The 17583-nt window shown below is 45.8% G+C and overlaps 1 protein-coding gene across 1 annotated transcript in view; it reads left to right on the plus strand.

Annotated features, from left to right (window-relative positions):
* Positions 1-17583, plus strand: part of LOC124711735 (2-oxoglutarate dehydrogenase, mitochondrial-like) — a 178774-nt gene that overhangs the window by 119979 nt on the left and 41212 nt on the right. Inside the window, exons 12-13 of the mRNA XM_047241947.1 lie at positions 4933-5060; positions 6410-6588. Coding sequence (XP_047097903.1) covers positions 4933-5060; positions 6410-6588 — 307 coding nt within the window. The remainder of the gene's footprint in view (positions 1-4932; positions 5061-6409; positions 6589-17583) is intronic.

Raw genomic sequence — 17583 nt, forward strand, 5'->3', positions numbered from 1 at the left:
CTGCGTGGCGGCACTTTGAAAGATTGGCGAGTCACAACACTTTTCCCTCCTTTGAATTTTTTGCACAGGTCTTGATGGAGGTGGCCTGTAGATTGCTAACGTCCATAGGTGTTGTTTGACTGGCCATAAAGTCTCGAGGAGGAGGCTTCCCGTACGGACGGAAGTGTCCCCGATGATAGCGGGTCGAGATGTCAGGACACGTGGGGGTCGAATCTGCTGGGGCCCCGTGCACCAATCTGCCCATTGCGGCAAGTCCAGTTGTTATAACAGGAGACATGGGCAATGTGTCCGTGTCCGTAGGAGGAGGAGACGAGTAGAGTTGCTCCGACAGATGATGGTCACCTGGTTCCTGCATGGGCACGTCTCCTGGTGGTGTCAGTTCTTGTGCTGGCACCGATATGATGGTGAGAGGACTGCATTGTGAGTAATGAGAGATTCCAGTATTCCGAGTGTCAGGTAGAGCCGAAGGTGGTGTAGCGGCATCCGGAACAAGCGAGGCCGAAGCTGGTCCGAATGACGCACACAACACCTGTGTCCGTCTGGATTTCATACAGGAGTCGGCCACGGTGTCGTAAGATGTGGCCAGGACTCCATTTTGGCTGCCTGCCATATCCCCGTACCCATACAAGGTCGCCAGCAAGGAACCGGCCATGCGAAGGCACTTGCAGCCGTGAGGTGGAAGGCCGCAGAAGATGAAGTAGCGTGCGGGGCTGTTGGCCATGTAAAAGCTCAGCCGGGCTGTGGTTGCCCATGGGGGTGAAACGGTAAGAAGCCAGAAATTGGAGAAGTGCATCATCAGCAGCAGAAGAAGTCAGGAGTTTCCTCATTTGAGCCTTAAATGTGTGGACCAGTCATTCAGCCTCACCATTTGACTGGGGATGGAACAGAGGGGCCGTGACATGCATGATGCCGTGACGGGCACAAAAATCCGCAAAATCGGAAGAGGCAAATTGCGGACCATTATCAGTAAGAAGAGTAGAAGGAAGGCCTTCCAAAGAGAAAATGCAAGCTAGAGCATTGGTGGTTGCCGCAGTAGTAGGTGGTGTGCAACGGACAATGAAAGGAAAGTTAGAGTAGGCGTCAATAACGAGAAGCCAATAAGTACCTAAAAAAGGTCCCGCGAAGTCAGCATGGAAACGCTCCCAGGGCTTCTCAGGCGAAGGTCACAGTGACAAAGACAACTTCATGTGAGAGACACCCCAGTGCCCTTGGTGAAGGAGGCACAAGACCGAAGCACGCAAAGACACAGGTACCATAACATGCGGCAAAGCGTTTTCGGTGGAAAGGAGGATAACACCATCCCTAGCCGTGAGGCAAAGCATAGTAGTTCCATCATAGCGGACGGACGATCTGGCCAACCCTTCTGAATACAGTGTAAAACCCGGGAGAGGGTAGGGTCAGAACCCGTAGCAGCCGCCAGCCGGTCCCCGGTGATGGGGAACCCGTCCACAATCTGCTGCTCGGCAACATCCAGGTGGAAACACAAAAGTTCATCCCTATCGAATGCCAGATCAGGACCCATGGGAAGGCAAGACAGTGCATCAGCATTTGCATGAATCTCATAATTGGAACGAGACAAGTAAAGAGCCCAACACTGGAGGTGGTGTGTAGCCTTGTCGGGAAGTGACGTTGATGGATGATACAAGGAAACAAGTGGTTTGTGATCCGTAACAAGATGAAATTTGGATTCATAGAGAAAAACACCAAACTTATGAAGAGCATAAATAATGGCCAAAGTTTCTTTTTCAGTTTGAGAATACTTTTGTTGGGCATCCGTGAGCGTTTTGGAGGCATAAGCAATGGGTTGTTCAGAACCATCAGAAAAATGGTGCGCAAGGACTGCACCGACCCCGTATTGAGAGGCGTCCATGGCAAGAACAAGATGTTGGCCAGGTCAATAAGTAGCCAGGCATGGGGCCTGTTTCAGCATAGTCTTTAATTTCTGGAAAGCCACATCGCATGACGTGGACCAGTGAAAAGGCACATTTTGAGGCAATAGGCGATGCAACGGCTGAGCCATCAAGGCAGCATATGGTAAAAACTTGTGATAGTATGCTATTTTCCCCAAGAAGGCCTGCAGTTCCTTAACACATGTAGGGCAAGGAAGGGGATCGATCGCAGCGACAGTTTGCTGAAGCGGACGAATACCATCCCGAGAGAGTTGAAACCCCAATTATGTGATAGATGCCTGCAAAAATTTTGATTTCTGAATATTACTCTTAATACCGTCAGTCTGTAAGACATGAAAAAGTGTGCGGAGATTTTGAAGATGTTTGTCAGTGGTGGAGCCAGTGACAACAAGTCGTCCTGGTAATTTATACACCCAGAGACAATGAGCAATAATTGTTCCAAGAATCGCTGAAAGAGAGCAGGGCCGCTGGGAACCCTGAATGGCAATCGTTGGTATTGATAGAGGCCAAAAGGCATGTTAAGGACCAGAAACTGCTGGGAAGCAGCATCGAGAGGAAGTTGTTGATAAGCTGCTGACAGGTCAAGTTTAGAAAAATACTGGCCTCCAGCAAGTTTAGTGAACAATTCTTCAGGTCGAGGCATAGGGTAAGTGTCGATAAGGCATTGAGCATTTACAGTGGCTTTGAAATCGCCACAGACATGAATATCACCATTTGGCTTAGCAACGACAACGACAGGACAGGACCACTCACTGTAAGTGACAGGAAGCAAGACCCCTGAAGCAGTGAGACGATCCAGCTCCCATTTGACCAGATCATGAAGGGCCACAGGAATGGGCTGAGCTCTAAAAAACTTAGGCCGAGCAGTGGGTTTGAGCGTGATATGAGCTTCAGAGTCGTTTGCACGGCCTAACCCAGCAGAAAAAGGGAACAAAAATGTCGTTGACAAGGAATCCAGTTAAGCATAAGGAATAGCATCAGAGACGATATTGACAGAGTCATCAATGGAGAACACAAACACACGAAAGGCATCGAAACCAAAAAGATTCTCCGCATTACTATGGTCAACCACAAATATGGGAACAGTGTGAACGACAGATTTGTAAGATACCTTGGCATCAAATTGTCCCAAGAGAGAAACCTTCTGTTTATTGTTAAGTCCGTAATTGCCTAGTGACAGGTGACAGGATTGGAGAACCCAACTGAAGATACCTCTGAGAATTGATTATAGTGGCAGCAGGACCAGTATCCACCTGCATGCGAACATCTCGACCAAGTATTTGGACAGTGAGGAATAACTTCCCTGAAAGGGAAGAAGTACAGTTGACAGACAACACAGAATTAGAATCAGCATCATGGTCATGAACATCACGTATGCGGTCAGGTTTGCAAACGGATGACACATGAACCTTTTTTTTTTTGCATTTGTGACACACAGCCCAATGTTGTGGACAATCTTCTCGTGAATGTTTCGTAAAACACCGCAGACAGGAAGCTGCCGGAGGCGTCTTCAAATGCTGTGATGAAAAAAATGTTCTGATGACTGATTCAAACATATTCTTATCAGACAGCTGGGAGGTTAGTGGAACAGGTATGCATGTGGTTTACAGCAAGCAGCCTTGCTCTTAAACACACAAAATCACACTACAAAATTTTAGACAAGAGAAGATGACTTGTAGGTACGAGAAGTGGGGAGATTGGTGGGTATACATAAATGAAATTCCATGGGTGAAGTTCCTAGGAATTAAGTTGGGTAACAGATTGAAGTGTAGCAAATTTTGTGGGCAACCAGGTGTAGAACTGACCCATTATGAATAAGGATGCTTCAGCTGTGTGATAAATCTTTATTTGTGATCTACCTTTGCAGCATTAGAGCCACTTCATGAGGGGTACAAATTTATAATTTATACCAGAAGATAAACAGTAGATGACCCACATTATTTGTCCATTTGTGATAAAACTGTTTAACTTTTAAGAGGTTGGTTGTCCAATTTAAAATAGAGCACAATGTAGGAAACATGCCAATGCAGGAAGCGAGAACACAAGGTCTTTGCACTGGCCACCTAGACATACTGAGATGGCATAAGCACATAAATAAGCTAATCAAATAGCTCAGTCCTACCTACTTTGCACAAAGTAATCTGTGGCTGAGTTGACCTACAGATGGGACTTCTAGCTTACTTGGAATACTTTCACTTGCCTCATTTCCATAGCTTAACGTTCAGAACAATCAATTAGCTAAGACAAAAAAATTATTTATGCAACAAACACATGCTCTAAGAACGTCATGTAAAGGTGATAACCGAAAATGTTGCAGAAGCCCTTCCAGGAATTTAGAGATTTTAACCCTTGTGGGCCAGTACATTTACTCATAACAGTATGTGTGTCTTATAATGAAAGTGAAATTAGTATGTGGTGTATAATTTACAACCATAAACAAGCAATAAAAATAATTTCCATTTAACCTGTTTGTCCCTTTTAGGGTTCAGAAAGAATTCGTATATTCTGATGCAAAAGCCTTTAACAAATTGCGAATAGATATCCAACAGGAAATTGAAAAACACAAGATATCAAAATACAAATTAAAAGAGCACGTTATTAGCTTTCTATAATTTATCAGGACATTTGTGAGTAAGTTCCATTTTACAGTGTGCATATTAACTATGACATACGAAGTAGCAGATGGTTTTATGTAGCACATCAAAACAATAGTGAAATAATATAACAGAAAATCAATGGTATTTTCAGAGCAACTGCTTTTTTCCTAAAATATTAGTAGGTCAATACTAGTTGTTGTTTGTTCATAGTGTATTTAAGTTGCTCTCAGTGGCTGTTTCTGGCTATTAATGTATAGCAGCTCAACTTTTCTTGTTCCACATACCTAAAAACTCTCCTTCATAATGGTATTTATGGAATGCTGTGTGTGATATGTTGTTGTTAGTAGTAGCAGTAGTAGTAGTACCAAATATACTAAAAAATTGCTATGTACTTTTAATTTTTTTCTTTTTTATTTTATTTTTAGTCACAGGCACCATGTACTTCATCACCGGAAAGTAGATAAGGCTACATACAGGCCTCTATGTTACCTTTACCCTGACCAGGGTTCTTATGTTGTTTGTAATAGCTCTTTGTCAGAGTTTGCAGTATTAGGTAAGTTAAAATTTTCTCAAAATTTATGTTACATCATCAATCTTCTTAGCACATAGAATTGTGAGTGATAATCTTGAGAGGATCAGTAATCCTGACTCTGCTCTCTAGTAAAAGAAAACTCCACCAAGATTTGTGCAGCACACATAGTGAACATTATCACGCATGACAAAATTTTGTGTCAAGCTCCTATGTAGACCAGTCTTACCCTCAGCAACACTATAGTTAACAAATATAACTAATTATATATTTTTTTGTTTCACTACTCTCTCTCCGCCTCTCCCTCCCCACTCTCCGCCTCTCCCTCCCCACTCTCCACCTCTCCCTCCCCACTCTCTGCCTCTCCCTCCCCACTCTCTGCCTCTCCCTCCCCACTCTCCACCTCTACCTCCCCACTCTCCACCTCTCCCTCCCCCTCTCTCCCTCCCCCTCTCCGCCTCCCGCTCTACGCCTCCGCCTCTCCGCCTCCACCTCCACCTCTCCCTCCCCCTGCCTCTACGCCTCCGCCTCTTCCTCCCCCCACCTCTCCCACCCCCCACTCCCCGCCTCTCCCACCCCCCTCTCCCACCCCCCACTCCCCGCCTCTCCCTCCCGCCTCTCCGCTCCGCCTGTCCCTCCCGCCTCTCCGCCTCCGCCTGTCCCTCCCGCCTCTCCGCCTCTGCCTGTCCCTCCCACCTCTCCGACTATGCCTGTCCCTCCCGTGCCTCCGCCTCTCCCTCCCGCCTCTCCGCCTCTGCCTCTCCCTCCCGCCTCTCCGCCTCCACCTCTCCCTCCCGCCTCTCCCTCCCGCCTCTCGGCCTCCGCCTCTCCCTCCCGCCTCTCCGCCACCGCCTCTCCCTCCCGCCTCTCCCTCCCCCCACCTCTCCACCTCCGCCTCTCCCGCCCTCCTCTCCCTCCCCCCACCTCTCCGCCTCTCCCTCCTCCCGCCTCTCTGCCTCTGCCTCTCCCTCCCCCCGCCTCTCCGCCTCTGCCTCTCCCTCCCCCTACTCTCCGCCGCCGCCTCTGCCTCCCTCCCTCCCTCCCTCCCAACCCCCACCTCTCCCTCCCAACCCCCACCTCTCCCTCCCAACCCCCCACCTCTCCCTCCTAACCCCCCACCTGTCCCCCCACCCCCACCCCTCCCTCCCCACCCCCAACTCTCTTTCCCCACACCCCACCTCTCCCTCCCCACACCCCACCTCACCCTCCCCACACCCCACCCTTCCCTCCCCACCCCCTCACCTCTCCCTCCCCACCCCTCACCTCTGTGCCTCTCCCCTTCCCCATCACCCCTTAGAGCTGGCAATATAATTTGTGTCTATAATTTATCAATTGTCATTGTTCTGTTTATCTTTAAAACAATGTACTTTCAGGCTTTGAACTGGGATATTCTATGACAAATCCGAATGCCTTAGTTTGTTGGGAAGCTCAGTTTGGAGATTTCAACAATACAGCACAGTGCATCATAGACCAGTTTATATCATCGGGTCAGGCAAAATGGGTGCGACAGTCTGGACTAGTGATGTTGCTACCTCACGGTTTTGAAGGGATGGTAGGTTTTAGTTATTTTATGTTTCTTGATGAAATACTGAAATGCTCTAAGTTAATTAAACAAAGTGTAGAAACCTACTTATTGTGTGAAGTACACATTTTGCTTACTAAAGTTTTGTTTCAATCAGTGTGGTTCTTTTTTAAAGGCAACTATTACATTCAGAATAAAACTCATTTCATTGTTGCAATAAATGCTTAAAATGGTTAATGACTAAACAAAAATATTCCTATAGTTGGATTAACAGTCCGCGAAGTAGAATTTTAGAGATAAATATTCCTGTATACCAATGTTTGGGAATTCAGAACATTTGCATGAATGATGTTATGGTTTTAGGTGCATCACAGGTGTTTTAGCCATTAGCATTTATACACCTTAGAAATAGATGTGCGGGATTGCTAGTCCCCCTCAGTAGTGATATGAAAAAAATTTAAAAAACAGTCGTTAAAAATAAATTAATAATAAAAGGAATAAATAGATTTTATTCTCTGTGAAAACAGCTTTTCAGTGGAATATATCTTTTGCAAAAACTTTCAGTATTTTTTCTTGAGTAGTCTTTTGTTTTCTTCTTTTGGCTCTACTTAAGCTTTCAACAAGAGGCTTTTCTGTTGAGAGACAGCAACATTTTATCACTAGTAAACCGAGTGCTACTCTGATTTAAACTTTTTTTGCCATTATTTTTATTTTGCCACCCAGATCAGTAAATGCAGAACATGCCAAACACTTATTTGAAACATGTAGCATGTAATTACAATGCCCTTTCATGACCCATATTACCACAATTGACAATGAAATGGATAGAATTGACAGGGTAACTAAAGGGGAAATAGAACCGAAAGTCACTCTACTTGTGTTCTTCAGGATGACTGTGTGGTCGAAATATATTGACTGGTTTCGTTTTCTGGTCACTTTAGTGTAGAAACTACAAACAGGTGACAGGTGGCCACGAGCATGAACGATGACAACTTGGAATGCTCAAAGGGTGTGGAGTAGTGTGGGGGAACAGTTCCCACCTCCCTCTCACAGGGCTGCCAGCCTTCACCCACATTCTGTGTTCCACATGGTCATGTGGATTGCCAGTCCTTTCTGGTGTTATGAGAGTTGAACTCCGTGATGAAGAGGGGATTAATCTCTTCACTCATTTTAAAGTAAGAAAAGAAGCAAGAAGCTGTGCAAATGCAAATCAAAATTGAGTATATATAATGCATTTGGAATAGCTATTGCATGATTGCTTGCCAAAGTTGGTAGTATTGTAGACAAGGTAGTTCAGGCCAACTTCTGCAGTATGTTACACAACTGTAACATCCAAAATTTCCTCGTTAAAGTGTCTGCAATTGCACATAATATAAATTTTACCTAGGAGACAGACTAAAGCATTTCTTTGTTGTACGAGTCGTACATAGCCATACTCGGTGTGTATCTCGTAGAGATCATCAACTACACACTGCTTGACTTGGCTTCAGAGAGTAACTTATGAGGGCACTGGTACATCACTTTGTTTGTATAGAGACATGCTGTTTATTTTGCAAATGCGTTTTTACACATATTGGTGATCTAAATGATTAATGGAAAATCTCATATAAGATGTGAAACAAATACTAACAAAGAGATAGAGGGGCTGGCCAGTACTTACCTCAGCTCAGTACAGCCGATAGATACACATAAAACAGAACTGAAAATTTACATTCCTAGCTTTCGGAACTTTGTTCCTTCATCAGGGAGGAGAGAGGGGAAAAAAGGGAAGAAGGGAAAGTGGATTCAGTTACTCACAACCCAGGTTATGAATCAACAGGGAAAGGTAAACAGGGAGGGTAGCAAGGATGGAGGCATGGTTGTCAGAGGGAAGCCAAAGATATTCTACTGTAAGTACTGTGCCAGCTTCAAACCAAAGAGGATGCCTACAGAAGTAAAGTATAAAGATAAACACAACTATGTAGGATGAAAAGATGCGTGAATGGCTAAAGAGGAAAGGGAAAGAGGAGAAGACTGAAGAGTGAATGGGAGTGAGGTTGTTTAACGTAGCTCAGTCCAGGGGGATGGCGGGATTAAAGGATGTGTTGGAGTGCAAGTTCCCATCTCCGCAGTTCAGAGGGACTGGTGTTGGGTGGGAGAAGCCAAATGGCACATACGGTGTAGCAGGTTCCTAGGTCCCTAGAATTATGCTGGAGGGCATGCTCCGCTACTGGGTATTGGGCATCTCCTAGGCGGACAGTTCGTCTGTGTCCGTTCATTCGCTCAGCCAGTTTGGTTGTTGTCATGCCGATGTAAAAGGCTGTGCAGTGCAGGCACGTCAGTTGATAAATGACATGTGTAGTTTCACATGTAGCCCTGCCTTGAATTGTGTATGTTTTACCAGGAGCGGGGCTGGAGCAGGTGGTTGTGGGCGGATGCATGGGGCAGGTTTTGCAGCGGGGTCGGTTACAGGGGTAGGAACCGCTGGGTAGAGAAGGTAGTCTGGGAATATTGTAAGGTTTAACAAGGATGTTACGGAGGTTAGGGGGGCGACGAAAGGCAACTCTGGGTGGTGTGGGGAGAATTTTGTCAAGGGATGATCTCATTTCAGGGGTTGACTTGAGAAAGTCATATCCCTGGCGGAGTAATTTGTTGATGTTTTCGAGGCCAGGATAATATTGGGTGACAAGGGGGATGCTTCTGTGTGGTCTGGGGGTAGGAACATTGTTGTTGGACGGGGAGGAATGTATTGCTCGGGAAATCTGTTTGTGGACAAGGTCTGCAGGATAGTTGCGGGAGAGGAAAGCACTGGTCAGGTTATTGGTGTAGTTGTTGAGGGATTCGTCACTGGAGCAGATACGTTTGCCACGAATACCTAGGCTGTAGGGAAGGGAGCGTTTGATGTGGAAAGGATGGCAGCTATCAAAGTGAAGGTACTGTTGTTTGTTTGTGGGTTTGATATGGACAGAGGTGTGGATGTGAGCTTCAACAAGATGAAGGTCAACATCCAGGAAGGTGGCTTGGGTTTTGGAGAAGGACCAGGTGAAATTCAGATTCGAAAAGGAGTTGAAGTTATGGAGGAAATTAAGGAGTGTTTCTTCACCATGAGTCCAGACCACAAAGATGTCATCTATAAACCTATACCAGGCCAGGGGAAGCAGCTGTTGGGTCTTCAGGAAAGCCTCCTCCATGCGGCCCATGAAGAGGTTGGCATAGGAGGGAGCCATCCTGGTTCCCATGGCCGTTCCCCTGATTTGTTTGTAGGTCTGGCCTTCAAAAGTGAAGTAATTATGGGTGAGGATGAAGTTGGTAAGTGTGATAAGGAACGAGGTTTTTGGAAGATCTTCGGGTGGGCGTTGGGAGAGGTAGTGCTCAAGGGCAGAGAGACCATGGGTATGTGGGATGTTTGTGTAAAGGGATGTAGCATCTATGGTGACAAGAAACGTTTCAGGTGGGAGAGGAGTGGGAATGGATTTGAGGCGTTCTAGGAAGTGGTTTGTGTCTTTGATGTAGGATGGGAGTCTGCGGGTGATAGGTTGTAGGTGCTGGTCTACCAGAGCTGAGATACGTTTGGTTGGGGATTTGAAGCCTGCTACAATGGGACGGCCAGGATGGTTCTCTTTGTGGATTTTGGGTAATAGGTAGAAGGTAGGGGTACGTGGCTCAGGTGGAGTGAGTAAGTCTATGGAAGCCGTTGTGAGGCCTTGTGAGGGACCTTGGATTTTTAGGATTTTTTGCAGCTCAGTCTGGATGGAGGGAATGGGATCCTGGGTAACAGCTTTGTAGGTTGAGGTGTCAGAGAGTTGACGCAGTCCTTCTGCCACATACTCCACGCGGTCAAGTACGACAGTTGTGGAGCCTTTATCCGCCGGGAGGATGACAATAGAGTGGTCTATTTTCAGCTCTTTAATGGCACGGGATTCAGCTGGGGTGATGTTGGGGGTTGTCGGGATGTTCTTCAAGAAGGACTGGGAGGCAACACTGGATGTGAGGAATTCCTGAAATGTCTGCAAGGGATGGTTTTGGGGGAGGGGAGGAGGATCCCTTTGAGAAGGCAGTCGAAACTGTTCTAGACAGGGTTCAACACTGGGTCTAGTACTTGGGGGCTGTGTTTGGGTAGTGAAGTGATATTTCCAGTTGAGGTTCCGGGTGAATGAGAGGAGATCTTTAACCAGGACAGTGGACCCACTATGTACCCTAATCCTATACCACATTATTTACATTCATTTCGGAAACACCCACTATGTACCCTAATCCTATACCACATTATTTACATTCATTTCGGAAACACCCACTATGTACCCTAATCCTATACCACATTATTTACATTCATTTCGGAAACACCCACTATGTACCCTAATCCTATACCACATTATTTACATTCATTTCGGAAACACCCACTATGTACCCTAATCCTATACCACATTATTTACATTCATTTCGGAAACATGCATTCACTGTAGCCAAACTGCAATCCCACATACTTTTCCTCCAGTCCTGCTTAACCTTTGGAATTACCCCTAAAGGGCTTACCTTAAAAGTTCCCATCTCTGGGTGCAATTCCTCCTTCCACCAGTCTCTCCTGGACTTCCAGAACCTTCAATCCTTAGCCCTTACCCAACTTGTCCTGAATCTCTACACTACTTCATGTAACCACCACTCCCAACAGCTCCTATCTCTCTTCAAAGTCCTCCACCTCTCAAACCCTTGCTTGGAGAACACACTGAGGAACATCATCCTAGAAGCCAGCTGCAAACTTGAGTTCCATGCCACACAACACCTGAAAAAATTATCCACAGTGCTAGTGCAACACCTAAGAAGTGGGGTCCCTCTCCCTATCCCTCACAAACACCAACCACAACAGAACCTTCAACAAACCCCCCTTATAGCCAACAAACCTAGCCTAGCCACCCTACTCAATCTCCCCATCCCAGCACATACCCCACACAGACCAAATCTCAACTATAACCACAGTCAAATGCCACATATCACCAGTCCCAATTCAGTCCTAAACCTCTCATCCAGATCCCTCTCTCCTCCAGAGACATCTGTTCTATCGAAAGGCTTAACCTTTAGCCCCACACCTAAATTCAACCACACTGCCCTGGTTAAAGATCTCCTCTCATTCACCCGGAACCTCAACTGGAAATATCACTTCACTACCCAAACACAGCCCCCAAGTACTAGACCCAGTGTTGAACCCTGTCTAGAACAGTTTCGACTGCCTTCTCAAAGGGATCCTCCTCCCCTCCCCCAAAACCATCCCTTGCAGACATTTCAGGAATTCCTCACATCCAGTGTTGCCTCCCAGTCCTTCTTGAAGAACATCCCGACAACCCCCAACATCACCCCAGCTGAATCCCGTGCCATTAAAGAGCTGAAAATAGACCACTCTATTGTCATCCTCCCGGCGGATAAAGGCTCCACAACTGTCGTACTTGACCGCGTGGAGTATGTGGCAGAAGGACTGCGTCAACTCTCTGACACCTCAACCTACAAAGCTGTTACCCAGGATCCCATTCCCTCCATCCAGACTGAGCTGCAAAAAATCCTAAAAATCCAAGGTCCCTCACAAGGCCTCACAACGGCTTCCATAGACTTACTCACTCCACCTGAGCCACGTACCCCTACCTTCTACCTATTACCCAAAATCCACAAAGAGAACCATCCTGGCCGTCCCATTGTAGCAGGCTTCAAATCCCCAACCAAACGTATCTCAGCTCTGGTAGACCAGCACCTACAACCTATCACCCGCAGACTCCCATCCTACATCAAAGACACAAACCACTTCCTAGAACACCTCAAATCCATTCCCACTCCTCTCCCACCTGAAACGTTTCTTGTCACCATAGATGCTACATCCCTTTACACAAACATCCCACATACCCATGGTCTCTCTGCCCTTGAGCACTACCTCTCCCAACGCCCACCCAAAGATCTTCCAAAAACCTCGTTCCTTATCACACTTACCAACTTCATCCTCACCCATAATTACTTCACTTTTGAAGGCCAGACCTACAAACAAATCAGGGGAACGGCCATGGGAACCAGGATGGCTCCCTCCTATGCCAACCTCTTCATGGGCCGCATGGAGGAGGCTTTCCTGAAGACCCAACAGCTGCTTCCCCTGGCCTGGTATAGGTTTATAGATGACATCTTTGTGGTCTGGACTCATGGTGAAGAAACACTCCTTAATTTCCTCCATAACTTCAACTCCTTTTCGAATCTGAATTTCACCTGGTCCTTCTCCAAAACCCAAGCCACCTTCCTGGATGTTGACCTTCATCTTGTTGAAGCTCACATCCACACCTCTGTCCATATCAAACCCACAAACAAACAACAGTACCTTCACTTTGATAGCTGCCATCCTTTCCACATCAAACGCTCCCTTCCCTACAGCCTAGGTATTCGTGGCAAACGTATCTGCTCCAGTGACGAATCCCTCAACAACTACACCAATAACCTGACCAGTGCTTTCCTCTCCCGCAACTATCCTGCAGACCTTGTCCACAAACAGATTTCCCGAGCAATACATTCCTCCCCGTCCAACAACAATGTTCCTACCCCCAGACCACACAGAAGCATCCCCCTTGTCACCCAATATTATCCTGGCCTCGAAAACATCAACAAATTACTCCGCCAGGGATATGACTTTCTCAAGTCAACCCCTGAAATGAGATCATCCCTTGACAAAATTCTCCCCACACCACCCAGAGTTGCCTTTCGTCGCCCCCCTAACCTCCGTAACATCCTTGTTAAACCTTACAATATTCCCAGACTACCTTCTCTACCCAGCGGTTCCTACCCCTGTAACCGACCCCGCTGCAAAACCTGCCCCATGCATCCGCCCACAACCACCTGCTCCAGCCCCGCTCCTGGTAAAACATACACAATTCAAGGCAGGGCTACATGTGAAACTACACATGTCATTTATCAACTGACGTGCCTGCACTGCACAGCCTTTTACATCGGCATGACAACAACCAAACTGGCTGAGCGAATGAACGGACACAGACGAACTGTCCGCCTAGGAGATGCCCAATACCCAGTAGCGGAGCATGCCCTCCAGCATAATTCTAGGGACCTAGGAACCTGCTACACCGTATGTGCCATTTGGCTTCTCCCACCCAACACCAGTCCCTCTGAACTGCGGAGATGGGAACTTGCACTCCAACACATCCTTTAATCCCGCCATCCCCCTGGACTGAACCTACGTTAAACAACCTCACTCCCATTCACTCTTCAGTCTTCTCCTCTTTCCCTTTCCTCTTTAGCCATTCACGCATCTTTTCATCCTACATAGTTGTGTTTATCTTTATACTTTACTTCTGTATGCATCCTCTTTGGTTTGAAGCTGGCACAGTACTTACAGTAGAATATCTTTGGCTTCCCTCTGACAACCATGCCTCCATCCTTGCTACCCTCCCTGTTTACCTTTCCCTGTTGCTTCATAACCTGGGTTGTGAGTAACTGAATCCACTTTCCCTTCTTCCCTTTTTTCCCCTCTCTCCTCCCTGATGAAGGAACAAAGTTCCGAAAGCTAGGAATGTAAATTTTCAGTTCTGTTTTATGTGTATCTATCGGCTGTACTGAGCTGAGGTAAGTACTGGCCAGCCCCTCTATCTCTTTGTTAGTATTTTTTTACACATATTATCTTATCTGATGGGGCTTCACCAAACCAAAAATTGGTTACTGTTTTGATACTTATATGCAGAAGATAAAGTTGTTTCAACCTATCAGTGGTAAAATAGTTCAGATGGATACAATTAACTGTGAAATGCATTTATTACCAGAATGAAATTTTCACTCTGCAGTGGAGTGTATGCTGATTTGAAACTTCCTGGCAGATTAAAATTGTGTGCCGGACCGAGACTCGAACTCGGAACCTTTGCCTTTCGCGGGCAAGTGCTCTACCATCTGAGCCACCCAAGCACAACTAATGAGCCATCCTCATGCCGTTAATTCTGCTAGTACCTCATCTCCTACCTTCCAAACTTCACAGAAGCTCTCCTGCGAATCTTGCAGAACTAGCACTCCTGGAAGAAAGGATTTGTGAAGACATGGCTTTGCCACAGCCTGGGGGATGTTTCCAGAATGAAATTGTGACTCTGCAGCAGAGTGTACGCTGATATAAAACTTCCTGGCAGATCTACCATCTGAGCTGCCCAAGCACGACTTACAACCCGTCCTCACAGCCTTAATTCTCCCAGTACCTCATCTCCTACCTTCCAAACTTCACAGAAGCTGTGAGAAAAGGTCATGAGTTGAGCTTGGGCAGCTCAAATGGTAGAGCACTTGCCCGTGAAAGGCGAAGGTCGCGAGTTCGAGTCTCGGCCCGGAACACAGTTTTAATCTGCCAGGAAGTTTCAGCATTTATTACGTAAATTTGCTTTTTCACATTTTGAGACAGAATACAAGCTTCAGTTAATTTTATCACAAATGCCAATTTTTAGGTTCCTAGTGATAGTTCCTAGTAAAGGGAGTACCCAACATTCTAACAGAGCTACTGGTATCTTTTAGAGAGCCAGCATGATAAAACTATTCCATCTGGTGTGCAAGATGTATGAGACAGGCGAAATTCCCTCAACTTCAAGAAGAATGCAGTAACCCAATTCAAAAAAAGCAGGTGCTGGTGGGAATGAATATTACTGAACCATCAGTTTAACAAGTCATGATTGTAGAAAGCTGACATGAGTTATGTATGGAAGACGGATAAACTTGAAGCTGACATCAGGGAAGATCAGTTTGGATTCTGGAGAAATGTAGAAAAACATGAGGCAGTACTGATGATATGAGTTCTCTTAATATAAGTTAAGGAAAGGAGGTTTTGTAGACTAGTTGAAAGCTTTTGACAAAGTTGACAGTCTGAAGGTGGTAGGGGTAAAATACAGGGTGCAAGACCAGACGGCAGTTAGAATAGTCAGGAGAAATTAAAGGGAAGCACTGGTTGAGAAGAGTGAGACAGGGTTTTAGCCTGTCTCCAATGTTGTTCAATCTGTTCATAGCACAAGCATTAAAGGAAATCAAAGAAAATGTTGTAGAATGAATTAAAGACAAAGGGGGAAGAAATAAAAACATTAGGGTTTGCCAATGACATAATTCTGTCAGAGACAGCAAAGTGAATGTAAGAGCGGTTGAAAAGAATAGGCTGTGTCTTGAAAGCAGGATAAGAGATGGACACCAAGAAAAGCCAAACAAAGGTAGTGGAATGTGATTGAATTAAATCAGGCAGTGTATGAAGGCTTTCACGACTGGATGACATATCTTCTGGTAAACCTTCCGGGATGTAAGGTCGTGGTCCATGAAGGAGCTGAAGAGTTTCATGGACCACGACCTTACATCCCGGAAGGTTTACCAGAAGATATTGCTATTGGAATTAGAGTAGGAAATGAGACACTAAAAGTAATAGATGGGTTGTACTATTTGGGTAGTAAAATAACTGATAATGGAAAAAGTAGGGAGGATATAAAATGTAGACTAGCAATGGAAAAATAAAGTATTTCTAAGAAGAGAAATTTGTTAATAGCAAATGGAGATTAACAACAAACCAGCTGAAGAAATTAATTAATTGTATCAGATTTTTAGCTAGAGATTTATTACAAAGTGTTTTCTGAAGGTATTTGCCAAGAGTGTAGCGTTGTAGGGAAGTTAAATGTGGATGATAAACAATTCAGTCAAGAAGGGAATAAGAAACTTCCTGGCAAATTAAAACTGTGTGCTGGGCCGAGACTTGAATTCGGGACCTTTGCCTTTCACGGGCAAGTGCTCTACCAACTGAGCTACCCAAGCATGACTCACGTCTCATCCTCACAGCCTTACTTCCACCAGTACCTCATCTCCTACCTTCCAAACTTTACAGAAGCTCTCCTGTGAACCATGCAGGACTAGCACTCCTGAAAGAAAGGATATTGCAGAGACATGGCTATGCCACAGCCTAGGGGATGTTTCCAGAATGATATTTTCACTCTGCAGTAGAGTGTGTGCTGATATGAAACTTCCTGGCAGATAAAAACTGTGTGCCAGACCGAGACTCGAACTCGAGACCGTGAAGGGCAAAGGTCCCGAGTTCGAGTCTCGGTCCGGCACACAGTTTTAATCTGCCAGGAAGTTTCATATCAGCGCAAACTCCTCTGCAGAGTGAAAATCTAATTCAAGAAGGGAATAGCTTTTGAAATGCCTTGCAACAGAAGAATCCTGAAGATTTAGGTTGGTAGATTGTGTAACTAATGAGGTGGTATTGAATATAATGGGGGAAAAAGAAATTTGTGGCACAGCTTCATAGCTTGACTAAAAGAAGTGATACCTTGACAGGACACATGCTGCAACATTGAGGGATCATCAATTGATGGTGGAGGAAAGTGTTGGGAGTAAAAATTGTAGAGAGAGACAGAGAGATGAATACAATATGGAGATTCATATGAATGTAGGTTGCAGTAGTTATTTGGAGATGAAGAAGTTTGCGCAGGACAGAGTAGCATGGAGAGGTACATCAAACCAGTTGCTGCACTAGTGTCAGACCTAGTCGAGGGATTTTATCAGAATTCAATGAAAGCACGGTTGGGCGATGACATCTGGGGCCACTGCAGAGTGTGGTAACACATGAAAGCCAGCAGGTCAGGCAAAGTAAACATGGCACTCGTGGGCGCGGAGCTGCGACGGCGGTATTGCATGCACGATTTGTTTTGAGTGGTGCAACAATGAGGCAGGAAACCACAGCATTGCTTGAAATATTGCGATGTATAAGATGGGGCAATAGGCCAGAGCCAGGAGGGCAGTTTGTAAGTGGCTGACGTGTGGGAATTTATCCCTGCCAAAATTTCTGTCTCTCTCTGATACTCTGTCAGAAGTGAGGGGAAAACCAGTATAAATAGATGAGCAATTTTAGCTTGAGATAGTGTGTGCCAGATCAGTTGAGTGTTGGGCCGGGCCTGTGCTGGTCTACGCTTATAAGGGCCAGTCTGGCAGCAATGTTATAAGTATTCTACATAAAGTTGTGCTTTGCTTCTATGTACTTTTTCGGTCTATATTCTGCCTCTGGGGACACAC

Source organism: Schistocerca piceifrons, chromosome 8 (genome assembly GCF_021461385.2).
Source record: "Schistocerca piceifrons isolate TAMUIC-IGC-003096 chromosome 8, iqSchPice1.1, whole genome shotgun sequence".
Taxonomy (NCBI): domain Eukaryota; kingdom Metazoa; phylum Arthropoda; class Insecta; order Orthoptera; family Acrididae; genus Schistocerca; species Schistocerca piceifrons.